At 37.5% G+C, this 23,098-nt stretch overlaps 1 protein-coding gene across 9 annotated transcripts in view; it reads right to left on the reverse strand.

Annotated features, from left to right (window-relative positions):
- DMD (dystrophin) overlaps positions 1-23,098 on the reverse strand; it is a 2,668,835-nt gene that overhangs the window by 1,497,294 nt on the left and 1,148,443 nt on the right. For all 9 annotated transcript variants that reach the window (XM_060407875.1, XM_060407877.1, XM_060407874.1 and 6 more), the window contains one exon: positions 65-188. In XM_060407875.1, coding sequence (XP_060263858.1) covers positions 65-188 — 124 coding nt within the window. The remainder of the gene's footprint in view (positions 1-64; positions 189-23,098) is intronic.

A 23,098-nucleotide genomic window follows, 5' to 3' on the forward strand; every position in this document is an offset into this window, starting at 1 on the left:
CAGAGCACAGGGTTTACAAGCAGCAAAAATTAGAAAAATACATAAAAATTCATGCATAACCTACATTGACTTTTTCTTTAAGGTCTGAGAAGTTGCCTTCCTTCCGATAGACTGCAAATTCAGGACTCTGCAACACGGCTTCTGAACGAGTAATCCAACTGTGAAGTTCAGTTATATCGACATCCAACCTAAGACAGGGAAGAATAAGGATCATTATTTCTTGATTATCTCTTTCTTCTGTATGGGAAAAAAAAGGCAATCTATCCACATTTACCATTCTCTCCCAATCTGAAACTTCTGCCTGATGCCCCTATTAATGTTAATATCACTACTATTTCCCTAGTCAGGTTGGCTCAAAATTTGGAGTCTTCTTTGATCTGGTCTTATGATCACTGCTACTGCTAAGTCACTTCAGTGTGTCTGACTCTGTGCGACTCCATAGACGGCAGCCCACCAGGCTCCCCCATTCTTGGGATTCTCCAGGCAAGAACACTGGAGTGGGTTGCGATTTCCTTCTCCAATGCGTGAAAGTGAAAAGTGAAAGTGAAGTCACTCAGTTGTGTCCGACTCTTAGCGACTCCATGGACTGCAGCCCACCAGGCTCCTCCGCCCATAGGATTTTCCAGGCAAGAGTACTGGAGTGGGGTGCCATTGCCTTCTCCACTGATCACAGAGGTAATCTTATTCATCTCAATGTAGAAACGACCTGTACACTATCTCCTATAAGCTACTCTTCAGCCCTTGCTTGAATGTCTGCATTGATTGAAAAATCAGTATTTTCCAAGATAAATCATTTCTTGGGAACATATTCACAACAAACGAAGATTCCGGTTGGTAGCCCCCATTGAACCGTACCTAGAATACTCACATCCTTCATGTCTTCTACACAGCGATACTGAGGCTGCATTTGGTCACGTGACTGTCTATGGCAAATGAGCTATTGGTATGTGTAATGCAAGCACAGGCTTGATTAGTGCTTGCACCTTGGATCTTGTCTTCATGGAACATACATTCTGAGAAGGCATGCATTTTATAAGAATTTCAAGGATCCTAAAGTGCTTGAAGGAAGCTCAATCTTGCCAGGCAGAGAGACGACAGGATAAAGCAAGTGGTACAGAAATGGCAACCAACTTCAGCATTCTTGCCTGAAAAAAGCCCCATGGACAGAGGAGCCTGGCAAGCTACAGTCCATGAGGTCGTGCAGAGTTGGACACGACTGAGCAGGAGTGCCAGGCAAGTGAATAAAGCCTCCTTTGACCTTCTGACCCAACTCAAACACCAGCTGAATACATCTAAGTGAGTGCTTCAGCTGACTTCACTTAGAGCTACAGAACTGCCCACGTTGCAGGTTTGTGAGATATGATAAATAACTGTTGTTTCAAGCCATTACATTTTGAGGTGGGTTATTTATGCTGCAAGAGATATGTGATCATCTACACTGTTATTCTCAAACACTCATTTTTTTTTGCAGCGATCTATGGAGCTAATGGAAATAAACTATTAACTCTGATTAGGTGATTCAGATCCAGTTAAAGCAGAGATTTTCAGGGAGTCACAGATGAGTTGCAAGGGTGGAGAATGTCTAGGAATCACTTGAAATTTCAGGCACAATTCTGAATCCATGTGTGTTTTTCTTGAGAAAGAATCTATATATTTTATCACCATCTGTAAAGAATCTATGATCAAGGGAATTTAGAGACCATCTAATCCAATCGATTATAAAACAAAATAGACAAAAGTATCCAGAAAAATAAACTTATTCAATTTTCACATGAAACATGTGGAGTATACCAAAAATACAAACGTGAGATTTTAAGACGCCAAGTAATGTACTATATTCACCATGCTATAGTTTTTTTTTTTTTTTCTCTCTCTCCAATACAACCCTCTACCAGTTGAAATCAGCTGTTTAAATCTTCTAGAATAGTGGCCCCGACATTTTTGGTTCCAGGGACTGGTTTCATGGAACACAGTTTTTTTCCAGGGACTGGGGGTGGGGGTGGAGATGGCTTCTGGATGACTCAATTGCATTACATATATTGCGTTCTTTATTTCTATTATTGTTACATCAGCTCCACCTCAGATCATCAGACATTTGGTCAGGCAGGTTGCGGACCCCTGCAATAGAAGATATCTGATGGTCAGCCTACCCTACTCCTAGTTACTTCAATGATATTCCTTGGTTTGTGAGTATCTTACTTTCCTTAAAATTTGATTCCTAACAAAATCATATGAGGGATGTTTACTATAATCAGGAAAGAATAGACAAGTATCTTCTTTCTTTATGAATACTTTCACAGATATGGCCTTTAAATCAAACAAACCTGTGAAGAAATTTTTTGTTTTGTTTTGGTTGCAGGCTATTGTTTTAAAATTAAACTGATAAAAAGTTTCACAAAACACAAAACATTTCCAAAAGCATGGCCTCCTTTGCTTTCTTATAAGCCTGTGCTAAATAAAGTATGATCCATCTCTTTGCTGTATGAGGAGATGGAGGCTCAGAGAAATTAATTAATTGATCTCAGATTGTTAGTACCATAGGGAAGAAACTTAATTCATCTTGTTCACCATTATATCCTTCACTTCAAAGAGTGCCTGATTCATAGTAATAAGTATTTACTGAGTTTCTTATTTACCAAGGCTACCCAACTAGAAATAGGAAAAAAAAAACACACCAGAGATCAGAATTCAGATATCTTTTTATTCTAAATCTCACATCACTGAATGTCAATCCTTTATTTCATTTGGATATGAATCATACATTGTATTGGGTGTTTCAATTTATCATACATGGTGGCTATCTCTCCTACAATTGATTTTTGCAGAAGTTTAACTATTAGGTCTCCTATTTCTGTGTTTGCAATGTTGATTTAAAGAGTCCTTCTGCATGCTACCAAAAATCTTTCTCATTGATGTTAATTAATTTATAAAATTAATAGCTTTCAACTTTGGTAATTTAGTCATCCTGCAAATCCAGTGCATGCTTCCCATAAGAATGTCTTAGGAAGGACATTTTTTTCCTTTAGCCCAGTATAAACATTTGTGTGTCTCTGCCTGTGGGCATTCACTTTGCCAGTATATAAGGCAGGCCGGGAGTACTGGGATATTAATAGCTTAGTTATGGGAGAGTCAGGGATAGTTGGTAGATAAATAACATAGCTCCCTTGCCCTTCAGTGCAACCACCCTGAAGGATATTACACCCAGTATCTCAAAAGGTTCCCAGCTGGAATGCAGTTGCCATTGATAATCTGCTCATGTATCACCCTATGTTGGCTGCCTTTTCATTATCTCACTTCCTTACTTTGCTTCCTGGGATTACTTCCTAAATTAATTACCTGCATCAAAATCTTTCGTCTCTAGATCCACTCTTGTGGAAGCCATACTAAGGCAATGATCAACAACCTCAAATGAACCCCGCATCCTGCCATGTTTAATTTTTTCACCTTGAGCTCTGACTCTCCACAGGAACTATTTTAAACTTTTCCCAAAGCTCTCAAAGCTCTGATCTGTCTTCTTTCTCCATCTATCAACAGATGGCATTGATTCCTACTTGATGGAGAAAAGCACAATTATCAGATTAGAATTTATTCCACTTCTACTTCCTATGCCCAAATAGTCAATCTTACCTGCCCGTGCCCTTCTCATTCCCTTCCAATGAGTGAGTTTCTCTTCTTTTAGTTAAACATTATTGATGGAAGACATAGTAATACGCCTTTGTTACCCAAATGTTATTGACTGGAGACAGGTCGATACATTTTTAGAGAGTGATACAATTAATATCACCTTGTGAAATTCTTACAGATTAAAATTGATCAAGGGTTTATTATACAACTTATGATTGTTGTTATCATTCACATTTTGCTCCGTCAGGTTTTTGTTCCAACTTGTGTATATTATAAATGTAAAATTTTCAAAAATGATGCATCACAAAATTTTAGGTGAAAAATAATTTTTCAGCAAATTTTATGCAAATATTTGCTGATTCTCCAAGTGACATATATACTAGTGTCTCAGAAGATGACAGTTCTTCAGAATACAGTTCTGATTCAGACAATGTGAATATTAGACCAACAAAAAAAAATCGCTAGTGATTGATTCTGATACAGAAAGTGAAAATGAAACTCACAGTGCTGGAGAATGCTGTTTTCCTTCTGGAGAAAAGTGGATTGAAAATAACATTTCACAAAAATCAGAAGACTTTACAGATGTGTCAGGTGTAACTATTGAATGTAACAACACACAAAGTATTAGTGAAATAACAGAATTAGTTTTTGGCCAGCCAAACTAAAAATCACCAGCCACAGGCATTACTTTCTGCAAAAATCTCCCAGTCAATAATGAGTTAAAGCCAACCTCTTTACCTGCATTTGGTACTTCATTCTCTTATTTCTTCTCAGTATCTGAGTGTATCAGTTGTTGTTGTTGTTTTTTAATCTATCCACTGTAAATTCAATCCCTCTCTCTCAAGTTAATTTTTCATACGGAAATTTAAACATATTTTATTTGATTCCTTTATTAAAAATCAATACTCTGTTGACCTCTAAATTCCTCTCTTGCCATTCTCTTATCTTCTAAAGGGCAAATGTTTTGCAAGAGTTGTCCGGTTTCCTGTCAGGTCAGAGGAGCCTGGCAGGCTACCGGTCCATGGGGTCACAAAAGAGTTGGACATGACTGAGCAACTAAACAGCGATAATATATGACTCTGACACAGCTATCTCTAATTCAAGCATTTCTTCTGAGCTCCATAGCTACATAATCATCCTCTAACTCTCTGATTCCACTTGCATGCCATAAGAACTCTTTCAACATCAAGACTTAATGTTTGAATTTCTCTCCCAAACCGGTACCTTCTCAGTATCCCTCAGACCTGTGAATGGCATCACCATCTATCACCTTTGATATCCTCTTCTCCCTTCCCTCCCATATTTAGCAAAGTCTAATCCATCAAATATTCTATTTCTTCTGAATTTGTCTGCTTCTCAGGATCTCCTCAGTTGGCATCCTCATTGATCTTATCATTAAATGTGACAAAAACTACTGCAATGGCCTCTCAACTGGTTCTAGGCAATCTTTCTGAGATTCTCCCATCTGTTCCATGCACCACATGAAAGTATCATTTCTAAAACATACCTAATTATGTAACTTTCATTCATTTAGCCATGCAAAGATTTTCTATTTTTCTCAGCATAAAGAGAAAAATTTCAGATCTCTTAACCCTGTACTTTAGTTTGTTCTTTATTCAACTACTTCTAGAAACAAAACTCGCTTCAAGTTTCGTAGGGAACCAAGGAGACATACTTCAGTCTGTCCCTCCTCCAATGAAGTGAAACCCTTCATTGACTTTTATCCACCTTTCCACTGGAAACTTTCTATAAATATTTTGGAAACTTGACTTCTTGATATAATCCACTTTGCCCACTTTGGTGAAGTTTGTCCCTTCTCCTTTACACTAGTCTGACTAAATTACACATCAAAAATGCTAACTCATAAAGGTGAGATGTGAATATCCACCACTCAATGTCAACTTTTCCCTTTATTCTTGGTTTAGCGGGTCTCACACCCTTCTGATTCAGAGTATCTCTAGTAAAGGTGGCTCACATCTGCCTACAAATCCATGAAACTAAAACTTAACTCAAGATGCTAAGCTGGCATCACAGCTGGGTGAGATTTACTAAGGCCTATATTGGAAAAAGTTTTTCCTAGGCCTTTACAGTGGTCTTGTTTGCACATGTGTTATAATTATCCCTTACCACCATCTCCAATCAACTGCAAAGGAAAAAGGCAGAGGATATTTACTCAGTTTGAAAGTAAATAATTTTCCCCAAAATCCTATACTTTTAGACATCTGTCTTTCTGAAAAACAGGAAATTGTGTATGTTTCCTTTCAAAACCCAATTCCCCCTTCGCTTCTGCCACAAAATATATACTAAGTGCTTACTATATGCCAGACATAGAGTTAAATTCCACAGATAATAGAGTTGAAAATGCAGTAGTCCACATTATTAAGGAGTTTGATGTAGCGAAGCATCCATTTGACAACAAATGCTTTAGACATCAGATGGGGGTTCAGCTCATACTGTGACTTTTGTTTAGGATAATCAAGAAACACCTTTTCACTGAATCAAGATTAAATCAGTGTCTACTCAGAGGCTTTGCCCAGTAAATTGGTTTTCTCTACACAAGGAAGCCTTTGTGGAGTCAACACCATGGTAACCGTCTGCTTGCTGCTCAGACTATGTAGAGTTTAAGGGAGGCCAGGGCACCAGTTGGCATGTAGTTCTAATAACTCAGATCAATTCAGGCAACAGGATGAGAAATTTCATAGAGAGGCCTTTCCTCATTCCATGTTTTTGTTTGGCTGGTTTTATAGATTTGAAACTAGATTGCAAAAGATACTTGAACTTGCCCTTGACATAAGGATCTTTTAGAGAGTGATTATACTCTCTTGATTTACAGATTTAATTTGAAGGGACTTCAATTTTTTTCTAGGGAATTGGTGAGTCAAATGCTTTACCTAGGGGAAAAAAATATCTGTTCAAATGCATAAGTATCAATATGTTGCACTTTCTTTCTGAAAAGGAGTGGAATAAAGTATCTATGAGTCCGTACTATTCTCACCTGTTAGACTTTCTTTTTCTCTTTTCTTTGATCACTGTGACATCTTCATTCCTGGGCAACAGGTGGAACCTAAACCAAATTCTTATATGTTTTAAACTCTGAGCTATCACTCATCCAATATTCTGTTTACATTATTTTTTTCTGTTGCTTCCACTTGAGATTGTTTCTTCAACTATGTTTTCCTTACTAAAACTTTTTCTATCTCAATGTAATACACAGTCAACCTATATTTCAACATCGAGCATTTAATACCATCCCTTTAGAGTTCTGGGACTTAAATGTCAGATGCTAGTCCGTGTTTTTCCTCTAATATTTTGCCAGTAGGCATCCACATCTCTGTATGCCAGCAATGAGGATGGAAGGGAAAGCAGTGGCAGAGTTTTCAAAAGGCTTCCTGTGCACTCTTACTGAGTGCCAATGGCCCACATTCAATGCTTAGTCTCAGTGACATTTCCATTGCTTTTAGCAAAATGAACAAGGTCTCCTTCTTGGCTCCTACTCAGACCCTGGCGTCCAAGTAACAATTGCACATTTATTTTATTCCTTATCAATTTGGCAGCTATTGCTTCATCACTTTCTATGCTTTGCCCCCTAGTTTCCACATTTTCACTGGCGTTGAATATTTTTCACGTATCCTTGCTGAGATGTATGGCAAATTAACGGACTCCCCTGAGGTAAATGCATACATGTTTCTAAAATGGATGCCATTCTCCCCAGCATTTTGCCATTGGTATTTTCTATCATGCTTTGTACTACCGGAGGCTGGCTATTTAATCACCAACTGAAGACATCATACAGATGTAACTCAGGTACCGTTTCAAAATCCTCAAGAATAACAATGAAGAGTTATTTTCAATACATATGAAATCTTGGATTCTGTGCCTGTATTTTTCTTCCTTCATAAAATCACTCATTTCTACTAATTCTTTTTTTTTTTTTCACTTTAAAAACTCTCACAAAATATTGATAATGAACTGACATAGACTAAGTTGCTTGTAGTGGACCTCTACGCCATTGGAATCAGCCCATCATTAAAATTCCTTATGACTCACTCATCTTACTCTCATAACACTTCACTCTGTACTTAATGTATTTCTATATGTTATTACAGACTCTATCCCTTAAATCCAGTCTAACTTTATCTAACTTAAAATTCTCTTAAGAAAATTATGACTTCTATTTACAAAATTATTTTCTTCCTCTAAGTGTTGATGAATATTTTGTGCTATATTTTTCAAATATGTCCTAAAATCTCATCTTTGTTTTATTCATTATTATCAATTTTAGGGACTTCACTGATGCTCTGGTGGTTAAGACTGCATGCTCCCAATGCAGGGGGCTTGGGTCTGATCCCTGGTCAGGGAACTAAGATCCTGCAGTGTGGACAAAAAAAAAATCTAAAAAGTTAGCAATTTTGAATTGTCAACAGTATATCATTGTATGTAAATTGTGCTCCATGATAACTCTGCTAATTATGTCAGAAGAGCCTCTTAACAGGTGCTGACTATGTTCTGTTAATATAGTGACTGCCATATAAAGTATTTAACTAAGATGACACATTTACATAAACTTTAATTCAGTCGCTTTCAGTATACCACTTGGAACTCATCATTCCCAAATGTGTAAACTGTGAAAGGAGAACTCCTTCAAGTTCCCAGACTTAAACTAATTTGATTAGTGAGCTAGGTTATGAATAGCCCTTTTACATCTTTAAACATCTTTGCATTTCATAAAGATGTACAAGCTTCACCTTTAGCAGCCTGAAAGTTGAGTATTAACGTTTGTGAAATACATTAACTCTTGCAGGATCCTAAGGCTGTAGGCTTAGACCAGGTGACTTAATAGATCAAAAATTTAATGTACATGTTAATTAGCTAGAACACAAGTTTTCATGTTCATGGAAATAAAATTATGACTCTTGCTTACTGATACAACAATGTGGAATAAATCAGCCTGGAGGTGAGGCAAGACTTTTAAATTTTGCTTGTTTTATGTTTTAATAATCTTTCTTCTTCCAGATTTTTAGAACATAAGAACACATTTTACTTTCATATTCAGTTCAGTCACTCAGTCGTGTCCGACTCTTTGTGAGCCCATGGACTGCAGCACGCCTGGCCTCCCTGTCCATCACCAACTCCCAGAGCTTGCTCAAACTCATGTCCATTGAGTCGGTGATGCCATCCAACCATCTCATCCTCTGTCATCCCCTTCTCCTCCTGTCTTCAATCTTTTCCAGCATCAGGGTCATTCCCAATGAGTTGGCTCTTCCCACCAGGTGGTCAAAGTATTGGAGCTTCAGCTTCAGCATCAGTCTTTCCAATAAATATTCAGGACTGATTTCCTTTATGATTGACTGGTTTGATCTTCTTTCAGTCCAAGGAACTCTCAAAAGTCTTCTCCAGCACCACAGTTCCATATTAGTATACAGCTATTTTTTAAATGCCTGACCATCTGATGAACTCCTACTCATCTTTCAAGACTTGGTCCAAGATATACAACTTCTGTGAAGGTTTTCTTGATCAATCTGCCCCTTCTTTTTCCCCTTCAACCTTCTTTCTGGGAAAACTCGTCCCTCCCTCCTGTATGTGTTCACATATTACTTGCTTTTAAAAACTGAATAAATAGCATACAAATTAAGTTTGAGCTAGAGAGATTTTGTAAAATATCAAATGAAACATGTTAAAAAAGTATTTTAAAAATCAGTATAAACCTTGTTATGGCTAAAATATAAAGTATTTATAGGATTTTAAGATGTGCTGAGTATATGGTGATTATTGCACTTCTAGAGTTATGTAATATTATTAAAGGGGGAAATCCTATTTAATCAGGAGAAAACAAGTGAGTCGATGCCCCTAAATCAAGATAGCTTGTATATACAAACGCAGATATGTGCATGTGTTTGTATAATGTCGGCTTCTTTTCCTTGGTTGAGGGGGCTGAAGAGGGCCACATGATTACTTTATATTTTTTCTAATGTATGTGAATATATATGAGTATGTGTACATATATATACGTTTGTGTGTGCTTCAAATGTAAAGTAAATATAGTGCCATAGAAAAATCACTGAACTGAAAGCCAGGTGTCACTCATCTTATTTACCTTTATGCTGCTTCCTGGTGCAAATACCTTAACTTCTCTGATTTTCCTTTACTTCTTCCTTTAAATTTCACAAATTACAAAACTTCCATCAAACTGGTCTTAAAATAGAAACTATCAAAGACTTTTTAAAAATTACTCTTAAATGTGTGTGTATTTATCTCACTAATTAGAGCGATTTGACCTGAGATACAAAGCTGGGGTCAGCTTTGCTTACACTGCAGGTTTGATGTTCCAATACATTAGCCTGCTCATCTCGGAATCAAGTTATAAAACATCTAAGGATGTTATGATTCTCATGTAAAATAAAAACCCGTAAGCTCTTTTCAGCAGTTTATACAGCACCTGAAACAAAATATTACTAACAGAAGAGAACACTGTTCTTAGTTATTATAAACTTGCTATATTAACAGTCCTATCAAATAATCTGTTTTACTTATGTTTGCATGATCTTATTTACAAGCTTAAATATATTTCTAGTTTTATATGTGTAAGTCTAAGCGCATTACTCATAAAATAATATGTTTTGGTACAATAAAATTTAATGATTCCAGATTGCGCTGAAATGCATCTTTAAAAGATACTAAAAAATCAATTTCTGTGAAGTTTACCTTGTCCTAAGATATGCCTGTTTAACGTGTGCTTCAAAAATCTGGATTCTGGTCCAAAACACAAAATCTGTGTGTTTTCTCCATCGTCAGTTATGGCAAATCAAATTACATGTTTAATGTGTATAAAATACCGCTTTTTAAAATATATGGCCTTGAATACAAACCTTGTGATTTAATATTTTTAAGCTACAAATGCCAGATAACTCTCCATGCATTATCTGACATTGAAATTAATAGCCGAAACTCTAGGATAGTTAATTGTGCTGAATGGTATAAAACTCCTATGAAAATATTACTTCTCTGCAAAATGTAAAACAACTAAAATATTTTAACATGTGCTAGATTAAAATGACTTGGAGACAATCTTCTTAGCTGAATTTGTAATAAAGCTCAATAATATACACATACATTGCTAATATTTACTTCCAAAATGTGATATAGTTGAAAAGAAGTCACTTTTACATCTTCTGTTAATATAACTTTCAGAGAAACACACTTGAAAAACTAAGGGAATTCCTCAAATTCTAGTATGTCAGAACCTGCTAGGTTAGAAGAATTAGGTATAAAGCCAGAGACTGTGAAAGCACAGGGACAAAAATAATGCATGGCCCAGAGGACTGGAAATAAAATGTTGCTAAGCCACAGATGCCTGGAGCCTAATTTTCATTTTCAGTAAATTGAAAGTCCCTTTGAAACACATTTCTGTGCAAGAAAATCACCTTAACACAGGTTAATACAAATATTCTTTTAAGTGAGAGATGAAATCTTGTCATAAAGGTACATCTTTGATCATACAATGTAATACGCTCAAGTTAAAAACTCTGAGCTGTTTATTTTAAAATCAAATTTAATGTTTATTTAAATGACGAAACAAAGCAGTATATGCCCTTGTGAGAAATAATTGTGAGCACTAGAGGGTGCACATTCCCTTCCACAGCTTGTCTGGACCTCAATTTGGCTTCTCTTTTATTTTCTTATCTACATAATGATAACATGGTGACAAATGGATTTTTCATGGGAGTTCTCTTACAGAGAAACATAAAATGTCCAAAGATACAGATAAAATGATATAAAAAGAACATGTGAGGAAGGCACCCACAGATGCAAAATTAAAATGCCTCCAGCTATTTTAACACATACACAAAAGTATTTTGAAGTTGTAACACAGAGATTCCCTTGAGAGAATGTCTTCAAACTGGGGAGAAATGCTTAATCCAAAGAATATAGTAGCATTTTCTGGACTTTATAACTCAGGAGGGTTTTTTTTTTTCCTAGTTCATTAATTTTACCTACTTTTTTGAATGTTAATAAACAGGTAGACACTTGTGGTCTATAAATCTGCCTATAATTACATTTCTGCACCATCAACGTTAAGTTTTTAAAATGTTAATTTAACATTCAATCAAATTCCAAGGAAAAAATAGCATTTTAAGCATCTTGTTCATGTCATATGCTTTCAGAATGAAAAAAAAAATTAATTTGTTTCCCATGGTAATCATGCAGGCTGTTTATTATAATCTTCCTTTTCATAGCTATATCAAGAATAGAGAGATTCAGAAACCCCCTTTTTCTTTCAAGACAGGGAAATATGGAGTTAAGATTCAAAACCAGATATATCCAAATCCAGCAATTTCCACTACACTATACTTATATTCCTTTGTTCCAAATAAAAGGGCAACTATCTTTTAAAATATTAAGGGAAAGTCAACATGAGCTTCTTGTTTGTTGCTATATAGTACAGTCTGGTAGTTACTACTAGGCTAAATATTTTCGAATATGCCAGAATTTGGCTGAAGTCTTTAACACTATGATATTGATTTTGAACATTGTCATTAACCTAAACTATGATATTTAGTTGTATAATTCATACCCTCATGGCATTATGAATTAGTTACTTTTGCCAGTTTATTTTTACTTCACAGTCTTCCTTAATTTCCTAAAATCCCCACATTTCCAATCTGCTGATATGTTTTCTGATGTTAGAACTGCTTAAGCAGAGATGACAAAGGTTATGACCAACAACAGGGTTAACTCGATGGTTAGCACTGGAAATCCTGCACTTGGAAAAACAGTTCAATTATATGGGGCTCCCATAGAAGCCCTGATGGTGAAAAGACACTTAATTTTGAAAGAAAAATCTTTTTACACTGATAAAGATCTCTGTATTTAAAGAGATAGCCAAGTGCTGCAGTGTTCCCCTAGAGTCTATGAGACTTAGACGGTAGAAGAGCCATAATCTAGAGTAACTGCATTATCTCCACAGACAGGCCTCAATAAATGAGTAAACAGTCTCAGTCAAGATTTTATCTTCAGCTAAATAATTTGATGAAATTACCTTTTACTTCTGTCATTAGAGCTCAAGAATGCAGCATCCTGTGAAGAGGATGTGGAGAAAAAGGAGCCCTCCTTTTTCCCAACAATGGGAAAACAATTCCCATTGTTTGTGGGAATGTAAATTGGTGCAGACACTATGGAAAACAGTGTGGAGGTTCCTTAAAAAATGAAAAATAAAACTACTATATGATCCAGAAATCTCACTTCTGGGCATATATCCAGAGAAAAACATGATTCGAAAAGATGTGTGTACTCCAATGTTCACAGCAGCACTATTTACAATAGCCAAGACATGGGCGCCACCTCAATGCCCATCAGCAGATGAATGGATAAACATGATGTGGTATATAAATATAATGGAATATTAGCCATAAAAAGAATGAAATAATGCCATTTGTAGCAACATGGATAGACCGAGAGATTATCATACTAAGTGAAGTAAGCCAGACAGAGAAACACAAATATCATATGAAATGTCACTTATATATAGAATCTGAACAAATGATACAAATGAATTTATGTATAAAACAGAAATAAACTCACAGACATAGAAAACAAATGTATGGTTACCAAAGGGGAGGGATTAAATTAGGAGTTTGGGATTAAAATATATACACTACTATATATAAAATGGGCTTCCCTGGTGGCTCAGACGGTAAAGCATCTGCCTGCAATGAGGGAGACCCGGGTTCAACCCCTGGGTCGGAGAAGGAAATGGCAACCCACTCCAGTATTCTTGCCTGGAAAATTCCAGAGAGTGAGGAGACTGGTAGGCTACAGTCCATGGGGTTGCAAAGAGTTGGACATCACTGAGCGATTTCACTTTCATATATAAATAGATAACCAATAAGAACCTACTGTATAGCACAGGGAACTCTACGTGATATTCTGTAAGAACATATAATGGAAGAGAATGCAAAAAAAAATACACACACACACATATATATGTATAATTGAATCACTGTGTCGTATGTTTGAAACTAGTATAACACTGCAAATAAACTATATCTCAGTAAAAAAAATAATTAAAAAAAGAATGCAGCATCCTGTTCTAGATGTCTGGTTTCAAATCCTGACTGAATTGCTTTCTGCAAAGCTTGTGACCTTGAACAAGTCACTTTACTTTTATGTGCCTCATTCTTCCCATCAGCAAAGAGGATCAACAATAAAAAAAAAAAAAAACTATGTTATCATGCTCTTTTAATGGTTAAATGTGTTAATATGTGAAAAATATTCAGAAGAGTACTTGATATATGGCAGACACCATACATGTTAGCTGCTGTGATTACTGCCTTCCATGAGTCTTTCCTGCTGGGTTTAAGCCAGCCCCTGGGCCACCTCTTACTTTCTCATTTGAGAGTGGGTCTATCTGTCTTAGTGTTCTGTTAAGGACTGATAAAGTAAAACTCATTCTTGTAACCACCAGAATGAAAGCTGCAAAGAAAGCTACAACAAAGAGTAAATGGCAAATACATAAAAATACATAAAAATCACCAACAGCAAAATAATCTAATCTATTTCACCCTTTTTGGCAGGAATAGGCAAACAATGGTTCAGGGGACAAATCTGGCTTGCCGCTCATTTTTGTGAATAAAGTTTTATTGGAACACAGTCATGTTCACCATTGACATATTGTTTAGAATTGCTTTCTCCCAACTGCAGCCAAATGGAGCTCTTGCAAAAGAAATAATATGGTGCACCAGCCTAAAATAGGGATTATCTGGTTCTTTAAAGAACAATTTGCTGACCACCTTCCTGCTCTATAAAGTTAACATGGTCTATCTCTCCCAACACAGAGGGAGGGCCAAAAAAATGTGGTTCACAGTAGCCATATTGCTTCACTTTCTTTCAAAAATATGCATCGGCTCTCTATGACCAAATTAAAGTTCCTTAGTCTGGCATTGAGTATATATATATTTTTTCCCACAATGAACTCAACCTACCTTTTAACCTCATCCCTTAATTCTCTCTTTCAGACCACATATTTCTGCTCCAAGCAATCAGAAACACCCAAAACCCTTTATCAGTGCCATTTATATAAAGACTTGTAGGACAGCCTGAATCTGCATTGCCTTTTTCCCTCATCTTGAGTCCAATATGCCCCTATCCTTTAACTGTATACTCAGATGCTAATGTCTCCATAAACTCTATGCTTAACTGTCATACAAGATTGGAAGTGATCCTTTTTTCTTTATGACCTTTGACTTATGGCTTTTCTAACATTTTATTGGTACTTCTTCATGGCATAGTTTATACCACGAGAATGCTAGCTTCCTGAGGAAAGGACTAAATATGGTTTTCGGTCACAGCAACTAGACTCCTTTGCACATCATAGTGATCCATTAGATACTGTTGAATGATTATGAAAATTAGCAAGAAAACTAATGGTGCTGTCACTACTAGATTCTCTGACTACTGTGTGCTGTGCTGGGCTGTGTTGTGTTGTGCTCGGTCACTCAGTCGCATCTGACTGTTTGAAACCCTATGAACTGTAGACTGCCAGGCTCCTCTGTCCATGGAATTTGTCAGGCAAGAATACTGGAATGGGTTTTCCATTTCCTCCTCCAGGGGATCCTCCCAACCCAGGAATTGAATTTGCATATCTGGATTCTCCTGAATTGGCACAAGAGTGTTCAAAGGACCTCTCCATATATTGACTGGTACCTTGGACCTTGTGGGAGACAAGTTAAACTTTAAATACTCTCAATGTGAAAGCTTGCTGAGTTTAAAGGACTTCAACATACTTTTATCTTGTGGGTTTTTAAAGTTTAAATAACTTTCAGTTAAGGTTTAGAAACTCAAGTACAATGCAGAAAGCCACTTAAATCTGATATGTACTCACTGCCCACTGTCACTTCCTTAGCATCATGAGTTGTTTCAGTTCATCTACCTCTTTTAGTAAGCATCTCTATGTGTGTGTTAGTCACTCAGTCATGTCTGACTCTTCATGACCACATGGACTGTAGCCCACCAGGCTCCTCTGTCCAAGGGATTCTCCAGGCAAGAATACTGGAGTGGGTTGCCATTCTCTTCTCCAGAGGATCTGTCTGACCCAGAGATTGGACACAGGTCTCCTGCATTGCAGGCGGATTCTTTACCATCTGAGCCACCAGGGAAGCCCATGTACTTCTTTTAGTGAGCATCTCTATGAACTTTAGTTAAAACTCAAAGCCAGCTCAGGCTGACATAACTAAGTGCTATAGATGAATGGCTTAAATAACACAAATTTATTTTCTCATAATTCTGGAAGGCAGAAATTCAAGATCAAGGTGTCAGTATGTTCATTTTTTGGTGAGATCTCTCTTCCTGGCCTGTACATCTTTGCCTTATCACTGTACCCTCAACATAGTAAAGACAAGAGAGAAGAGGCCTTTTGATGCCTCTTCTTAGAATGGCACTAATCTCATCATTAAGGCCCCACCCTCAAAAACTCTGCTAAATCGAATCCCCCCCAAATAACCCATTTCCAAGTAACATCATCAAATTGGGGTTAGGGCTTTAAGACATGAATAATTCAGTCCATGAGAGCCATACATTTTATTTGCTGAGTGTTGATTCACAGATATAGGTTTCTGACTAGGGAAGACATAAGAATAAGAATATTCTTGGAAGATGTTAGAAAAAAATATTTTCTCTTATAACACAAATGTGGTAATGGGAAGATATCTGTTATAAATTAATAATTGGGAACTCAACTTTCTCCTGGGGAGAGAATGTTTATTTTTGCCTAAATAATCATCAACAGAGACACATGTAATAAAATTTCCACAGTGTGGAGGCCAACAAGGAAAGTCATATAAATTCCATTTCAGAGGTGAAGAAACAGATTCTGAGTGAGAGTAAGTGACTTGCTTTAGTCACATCTTTGATGAGTGGAAGATGCAAGGCCAGAGTCTATCTCTGTGCAGTCACAGCCCCATCCCATTGGCTCTTTCGGATCCAGCCCTCATGTTTTTCTTGTCCTCTCTGTATCAGACATTTTCTGTCATTGCTTGTCCTCTTGCTTGTGATTAGAGGCCCTGAAAGAATACTGGAGGATGGAGGAACACCACTGGGGGATGGCAGCAGAGTCCCCAAGTTGGGACCTTCCAACAGGGACTAGCAGTGTCAGGATGGCCAGACAAGAGTTTAGATTTATGAAGGAAGGGACAATCCAGAGGAAACTGAAGCCACAATAGAGATGACTTGTGCAGTGCAGAACCTGTGCAGCCATTCACAGCGGTCCTAATATCTGCCACCTCCCTAAATCTCTTCAGGTATGATTCTTAAATTCTCTTTAGTTTATCCCTTTCTTTACATCCAAGCTGCCTTTTCCCTAGTTTAGTCTCTGATAGTTTCACATGTTGCTTCCCAGCTTTTCATCACCTCCTTCTCCAAGTCCTTGGGTTATGTTTTCTTTCTCTGAAACACCTAGAGTGGTTTTTGTTTTCCTGACAAGACTCACAAATACCCATTTGATATGCCAGGAATATTACTCAATACGTACAATGTGTGAACTTCTATATTGAGTGCTGTAGTTCTAGAGTTGCAAATAAATGTCTCCTGCCCTCAAGGAGTTTACTAGAGACACATATGCAAAAACAAGATGATTACAATGAAGTTCTGCAAGTGCTTGAATGGAAGGATTGTCAAGGCTGAGAAATGTCTAGGTTAGGTTCCCAGAGAGAGAAGGTAGTTAGGGAAAAGGAATATCGGAGCTGGAAAAGGGAACATAAGGCAAAAGGATCTTCAACAGAGAAAACAGTCAGTACAAAGAAGCAGAAGTTTGAGCGAATATTGAGCATTCAGAGATCAGAGGGTGGTTCTTTAAAGCTGAGCAGAAGGCAGCGCCATTTGAAATGCAGTGTGTGGCCTGTCTGTGAACTGTCTGTTAGTAGTCTGTGCAAGAAAAGTCATCAGAGCAGAAATCAACTAAGTCATGAAGCACATGATTTCATTTGATTCCTTTTTAATTGCAAAACTTTCCTGACAAAGGCAGCAGTGCATTGATTTATATTCTGGTTCCAGCTCCTTATCTCATTGTATACTGGTAATAAATGGTTAGCAGACTACTTTGAGTAGCACTGGCATATTAAAAAAATGGGTAGAGGAGAAGGGAGTGAAGCTGAAGAGTCAGGTAGTCAAAGATCAGAAAGGAATTTCTATGCTATGTATTTCAAGAACCACGGGCAGAGGAATGATCTAATTAAAACTGCATTTTAAGATATCCCTCAGGATACTGTGAAGAGTATGGATAAGAAGGGTGAGACAGAAAAATCAGTTAAAAATTTCATGCAGAAAAGTATCAGAGACTAAACTAGGGGAAAGGCAGCCTGGATGTACAGAAAGAGATAAACTAAAGAGAATTCAAGAGGCATACCTAAAGGGATTTAGGAAAGTGGAAAGATCAGAACTGCTGTGAATGGCTACACAGGCTGTGCACTGCACAAGTCTAGAAGGCTGTTTGTAGAAACTATGATAACTATGATGTGAATGATACTCTCTAAAGATGGGCAGTCTAAACTGCAGAACCTCAATTGTGATTTCTGTAAGAGATCCAGGTGCAAATGCCCAAAAAATATGTGGATGCTACAGGTATGAGCATCAAAATGGAGGTTATGGTAGAGATATTAATTTGGAAAATATCAGGTATAGATGGCTAATAAAAGCAAGATGATAAATGGCATTACCCTGGACAACAGAGTGCCATGAAAAGAAAACAATGCCAAAATATAAGTCTTTTGGAGATCAACATGAAAGGGAGAGGAAGATGAGAATGGGAAGACATAGTCGAAGTGTTAGGAGGAGAAAAGAAACAGGAGGGAACAATATCTCAGAAACTGAGAAAGCAGAAAACTTCAAGAAGGATCTAATCACCACTGTCAAGCACAGCACAGAGGTCAAGACGGATAAACTGAAGAGCGACCTTTGGAGCTGTCAATTAAGGAGATCTCTGGTAAGCTTGCTGAGTGCAGTTTCAGCACTTGATGTACAGTATGAGAGGGGGAAAGAAAGACTCAGAAGAATGGAAATAGTGGTAGTTCATACGTTCTGATTAGAATCAACTTTTCTTTGCATTTAACCATGCCGCTGCTTTTAGATGAATACATGTGACTACCATTTTCTTCACTCAGGGAACAAACTGCATGCTATGGTTCTGGGAAGCTAGCTCTGCCTTCCTCTTGGTTGGCGTTCTTTTTTGCCTTGCCTTCTAGAAGAGTACTTTTTCATACGACTGCTATGACTAGAAAATCAGTTCTCAGGATAGTACATTTCAATTCAAAACATGTATTGGGCATCCCCAAATTAGAAGGCCCCGTAACACTTTGGGAGTAAGATATGGACCCTGGCCTCAGGAAGCCCTGAGCTGAGGGGGTGAAACAAGCATATAGAAAGATCATTTCAACATGAAACATTAGAGGTGTCACAAGATGGGGCTACTTTGGAGAAGAGAGAAGCAAGAATTAGGATGAAACTAAGATGATACTCTAGTACACTGATTTAATGTGGGCCATGAACTAGCAGCCTAAGCATCACCTGGGAACTTGTGAGATATTACGATTCTCAGGCACTGCCCCAGACCTACTGAGTCAGAAACTCTGCTGGGACCAGTAATCTGCTATTTGACAAGCCTTCTCAATGACTGATGCATGCTAAAGTATGAGAACCACTGCTCTTGGGCAAGGGTTCTCAAACTTCAAGGTTTATCAAGAATGAGCTAGAGAGCTTGTAAAAGATTCCTGGGCCCACAAGCAGAGCTTCTGATTCAGCACGTTTGGGGAACAACCCCCAAATCTGCACTTCTAGCAAACCCCCAAGCATGCTGTGTCATGTACCACAGTATTGGTATCACTGCTTGATCTGTTCTCTGGCCACTTAGCATGCCTCTAGAATTATCATTCTTATATTCTTCAATACACATTTACTGATATTCTTGATTTATATGACAAATTAGCTTTAAGAGCCTTAAATGGACGGTTATCTTTTTGGAATATCTGAAGATGGTCTGTAAGGTTTCTATTATTCACCAAAAGTAGTTTCTGAACTGAAATTTGAGTTTATGACCAAGGTCATTTGACTCTAATACATAAAAAGAAGTAGGGCATTTCAAATGTAACACTAGGACAGAAATTAGGAGACTCAGTAGCTAGTCTTTAGTTTGCCACTGAAAGTAAGTTATTTAACCTTTCTGAACCTCAATTAACCTGTAACCAGAAACAAGTCTAGAGTGTAGTTTCCTTAGATAAAAGGAGCAAGGTTTTGTTTTTATGGGCAGTGCCATTGGGGAAAAAAAAATATTATTATCAGATGAACATTTCAAGTATTTTAGGAACAACTTATCATATAGAAAATAAAAAATGAGCTCTTAGACACATTAATCATCTAATTAGATTCTCTGAATAAGTTAAAATGTTTTGGTTTTCAACTTTCACATTATAGTTTGGGAATTAAAGTTAAAGTAAATATTTTAAAAATTGCGTAGGCATTATTCTCAAAAAAAATTGCAAAAAGGGAGATCTCATCTAACACATTTAACTTCCTTCCAAGGATATGACATAAAGTAACATTATTCAGGCAGTAGACTTTTATAAAAAAATAAAAAACACAAGCTGAAAAATAGAAAATACAATAATTACGCAAATACATAGTTATCTAGACACTTTCTTCCACCATTTAGTAAGCATATGGGACATAGCAAGAGAGAGCAAACAAGACTCTCTGCTTACATAGCAGAAGATAGAGACTCAGTGAGTTGTTACTTCTAAATCTCTCTACACTTCCTTTGAGGTCAGAGACACTTTTATTAACACTATAACTTAAACATTATCTTTATTGAGATTGCATTTATTTAAAAAAACAATTCAAAATACCATTGTTTTCATCTTGCTGATACAAAAATGTAAATGAAAGCTTTTGTGAAAAGTTTCTTAAAATAACTGTTACATGATTAGGGATGAATCTCCTCAATGAATCCCAATTAACTGTATAATAGATTTAGTTCTAACTTAGAGTGGGTTCCACACTCTGATAATTACCTATATGTAAAATAATATCACTGAACTACAGGGATAATTTATTTTAGAAATAATTACCTTGTGACCCAAGATCATTAAGCACTTTTATATATCTCAGTTTAAGGAGGAAAATTTATCCAGTAAATATAGCAAATGTAAAAACTGTATCATTATTAAGGATTCAACTAAATGCACCTTACATAATTAAGAAAGGGTAGTGTAGTAAAACGGAGAAGGCGATGACACCCCACTCCAGTACTCTCGCCTGGAAAATCCCATGGGCAGAGGAGCCTGGTGGGCTGCAGTCCATGGGGTCGCTAAGAGTCGGACATGACTGAGCTACTTCACTTTCACTTTTCACTTTCATGCATTGGAGAAGGAAATGGCAACCCACTCCAGTGTTCTTGCCTGGAGAATCCCAGGGAGAGCGGAGCCTGGTGGGCTGCCGTCTATGGGGTCCCACAGAGTCGGACACGACTGAAGTGACTTAGCAGCAGCAGCAGCAGTATAGTACAAAGCTGAATTTTAAATTCCTTAATCAGTTCAGTTCAGTTCAGTCGCTCAGTCATGTCTGACTCTTTGCGACCCCATGAATTACAGCATGCCAGGCCTCCCTGTCTATCACCAACTCCCAGAGTTCACTCAGACTCATGTCCATTGAGTCAGTGATGCCATCCAGCCATCTCATCCTCTGTCGTCCCCTTCTCCTCCTGCCCCCAATCCCTCCCAGCATCAGTCTTTCCCAATGAGTCAACTCTTTACATGAGGTGGCCAAAGTACTGGAGTTTCAGCTTTAGCATCATTCCCTCCAAAGAAATCCCAGGGCTGATCTCCTTCAGAATGGACTGGCTGGATCTCCTTGCAGTCCAATGGACTCTCAAGAGTCTTCTCCAACACCACAGTTCAAAAGCATCAATTCTTCGGCACTCAGCCTTCTTCACAGTCCAACTTTCACATCCATGCATGACCACTGGAAAAACCATAGCCTTGACTAGATGGACCTCTGTTGGCAAAGTAATGTCTCTGCTTTTCAATATGCTATCTAGGTTGGTCATAACTTTTCTTCCAAGGAGTAAGCATCTTTTAATTTCATGGCTGCAATCACCCACAGTCAACTGTGGAAAATTCTGAAAGAGATGGGAATACCAGAGCACCTGACCTGCCTCTTGAGAAACCTATATGCAGGTCAGGAAGCAACAGTTAGAACTGGACATGGAACAACACACTGGTTCCAAATAGGAAAAGGAGTATGTTAAGGCTGTATATTGTCACCCTGCTTATTTCATTTATATGCAGAGTACATCATGAGAAACGCCAGGCTGGAAGAAGCACAAGCTGGAATCAAGATTACCAGGAGAAATCTCAATAACCTCAGATATGCAGATGACACCACCCTTATGGCAGAAAGTGAAGAGGAACTAAAAAGCCTCTTGATGAAAGTGAAAGAGGAGAGTGAAAAAGTTGGCTTAAAGCTCATTCAGAAAACAAAGATCATGGCATCAGGTCCCATCACTTCATGGGAAATAGATGGGGAAACAGTGGAAACAGTGTCAGACTTTATTTTGGGGGGCTCCAAAATCACTGCAAGTAAATAATGATGTCCTAATGGGTGAAATTATAATATTAAAAATTATCAGGATGTTCATTTGTTTGTTGTTAAAAAAAATCCATGAAGAAGTAGAAGGAATTATTTAAATGCTACTGAAAAATAAGATTTTAGTTATCACAATTAATTGGAACTCTATTACTCTTTCAACAAATACTCGTGATTTTTATTGCATATATGGTACTATGTATGAAATCTAAGTAAAATGTTTAAAAATCAGATAACAAGATTATTTTGGTGTGATTGGTGATGAAAAAACTTTATGTGGGCGACACTGAGGCATATAGCAAAAAATGAATATAACATACTGGATGAAGAGGAAAGATTCAGGGGAAGCTACACTTAAAACTGGTCTTCCCTGATGGCTCCACCTACAATGCAGGAGACGTGGGTTCGATCCCTGGGTTGGGAGGATCCCCTGGAGGAGGGCACAGCAACTCACTCCAGTATTTTGGCCTGGGAAATCCCATGGACAGATGAGGCTGGCGGGCTGCAGTCCATGGGATCACAAAGAGTCAGATATGACTGAGCACACATATGTAAAATTGGTGGGAGAAACATTTTATACCATAGGAAGGGATTTGTGTTTTATTGTGGAGACAACTGGAGTCATAGGGATCTCAAGCCAAGAGGGTCAGCATAAAAGCAATACTTTAGGGACATTAACTGAAGGCAGATTAATCAGAAAGGGGAGGGGCAAATTGGCCACAAGGAGGTATATGGCTTAAGGCATGGCATTGACAGAATGACTGGAAAATGGCTAAAATGATGACACTTGCCCAATAATATAGTGTAATAATAATAATTAAGGAAAAAAGTAAAGAACAGAAATGGAGAA

The sequence above is a fragment of the Ovis aries genome, chromosome X (assembly GCF_016772045.2).
Source record: "Ovis aries strain OAR_USU_Benz2616 breed Rambouillet chromosome X, ARS-UI_Ramb_v3.0, whole genome shotgun sequence".
Taxonomy (NCBI): Eukaryota; Metazoa; Chordata; class Mammalia; order Artiodactyla; family Bovidae; genus Ovis; species Ovis aries.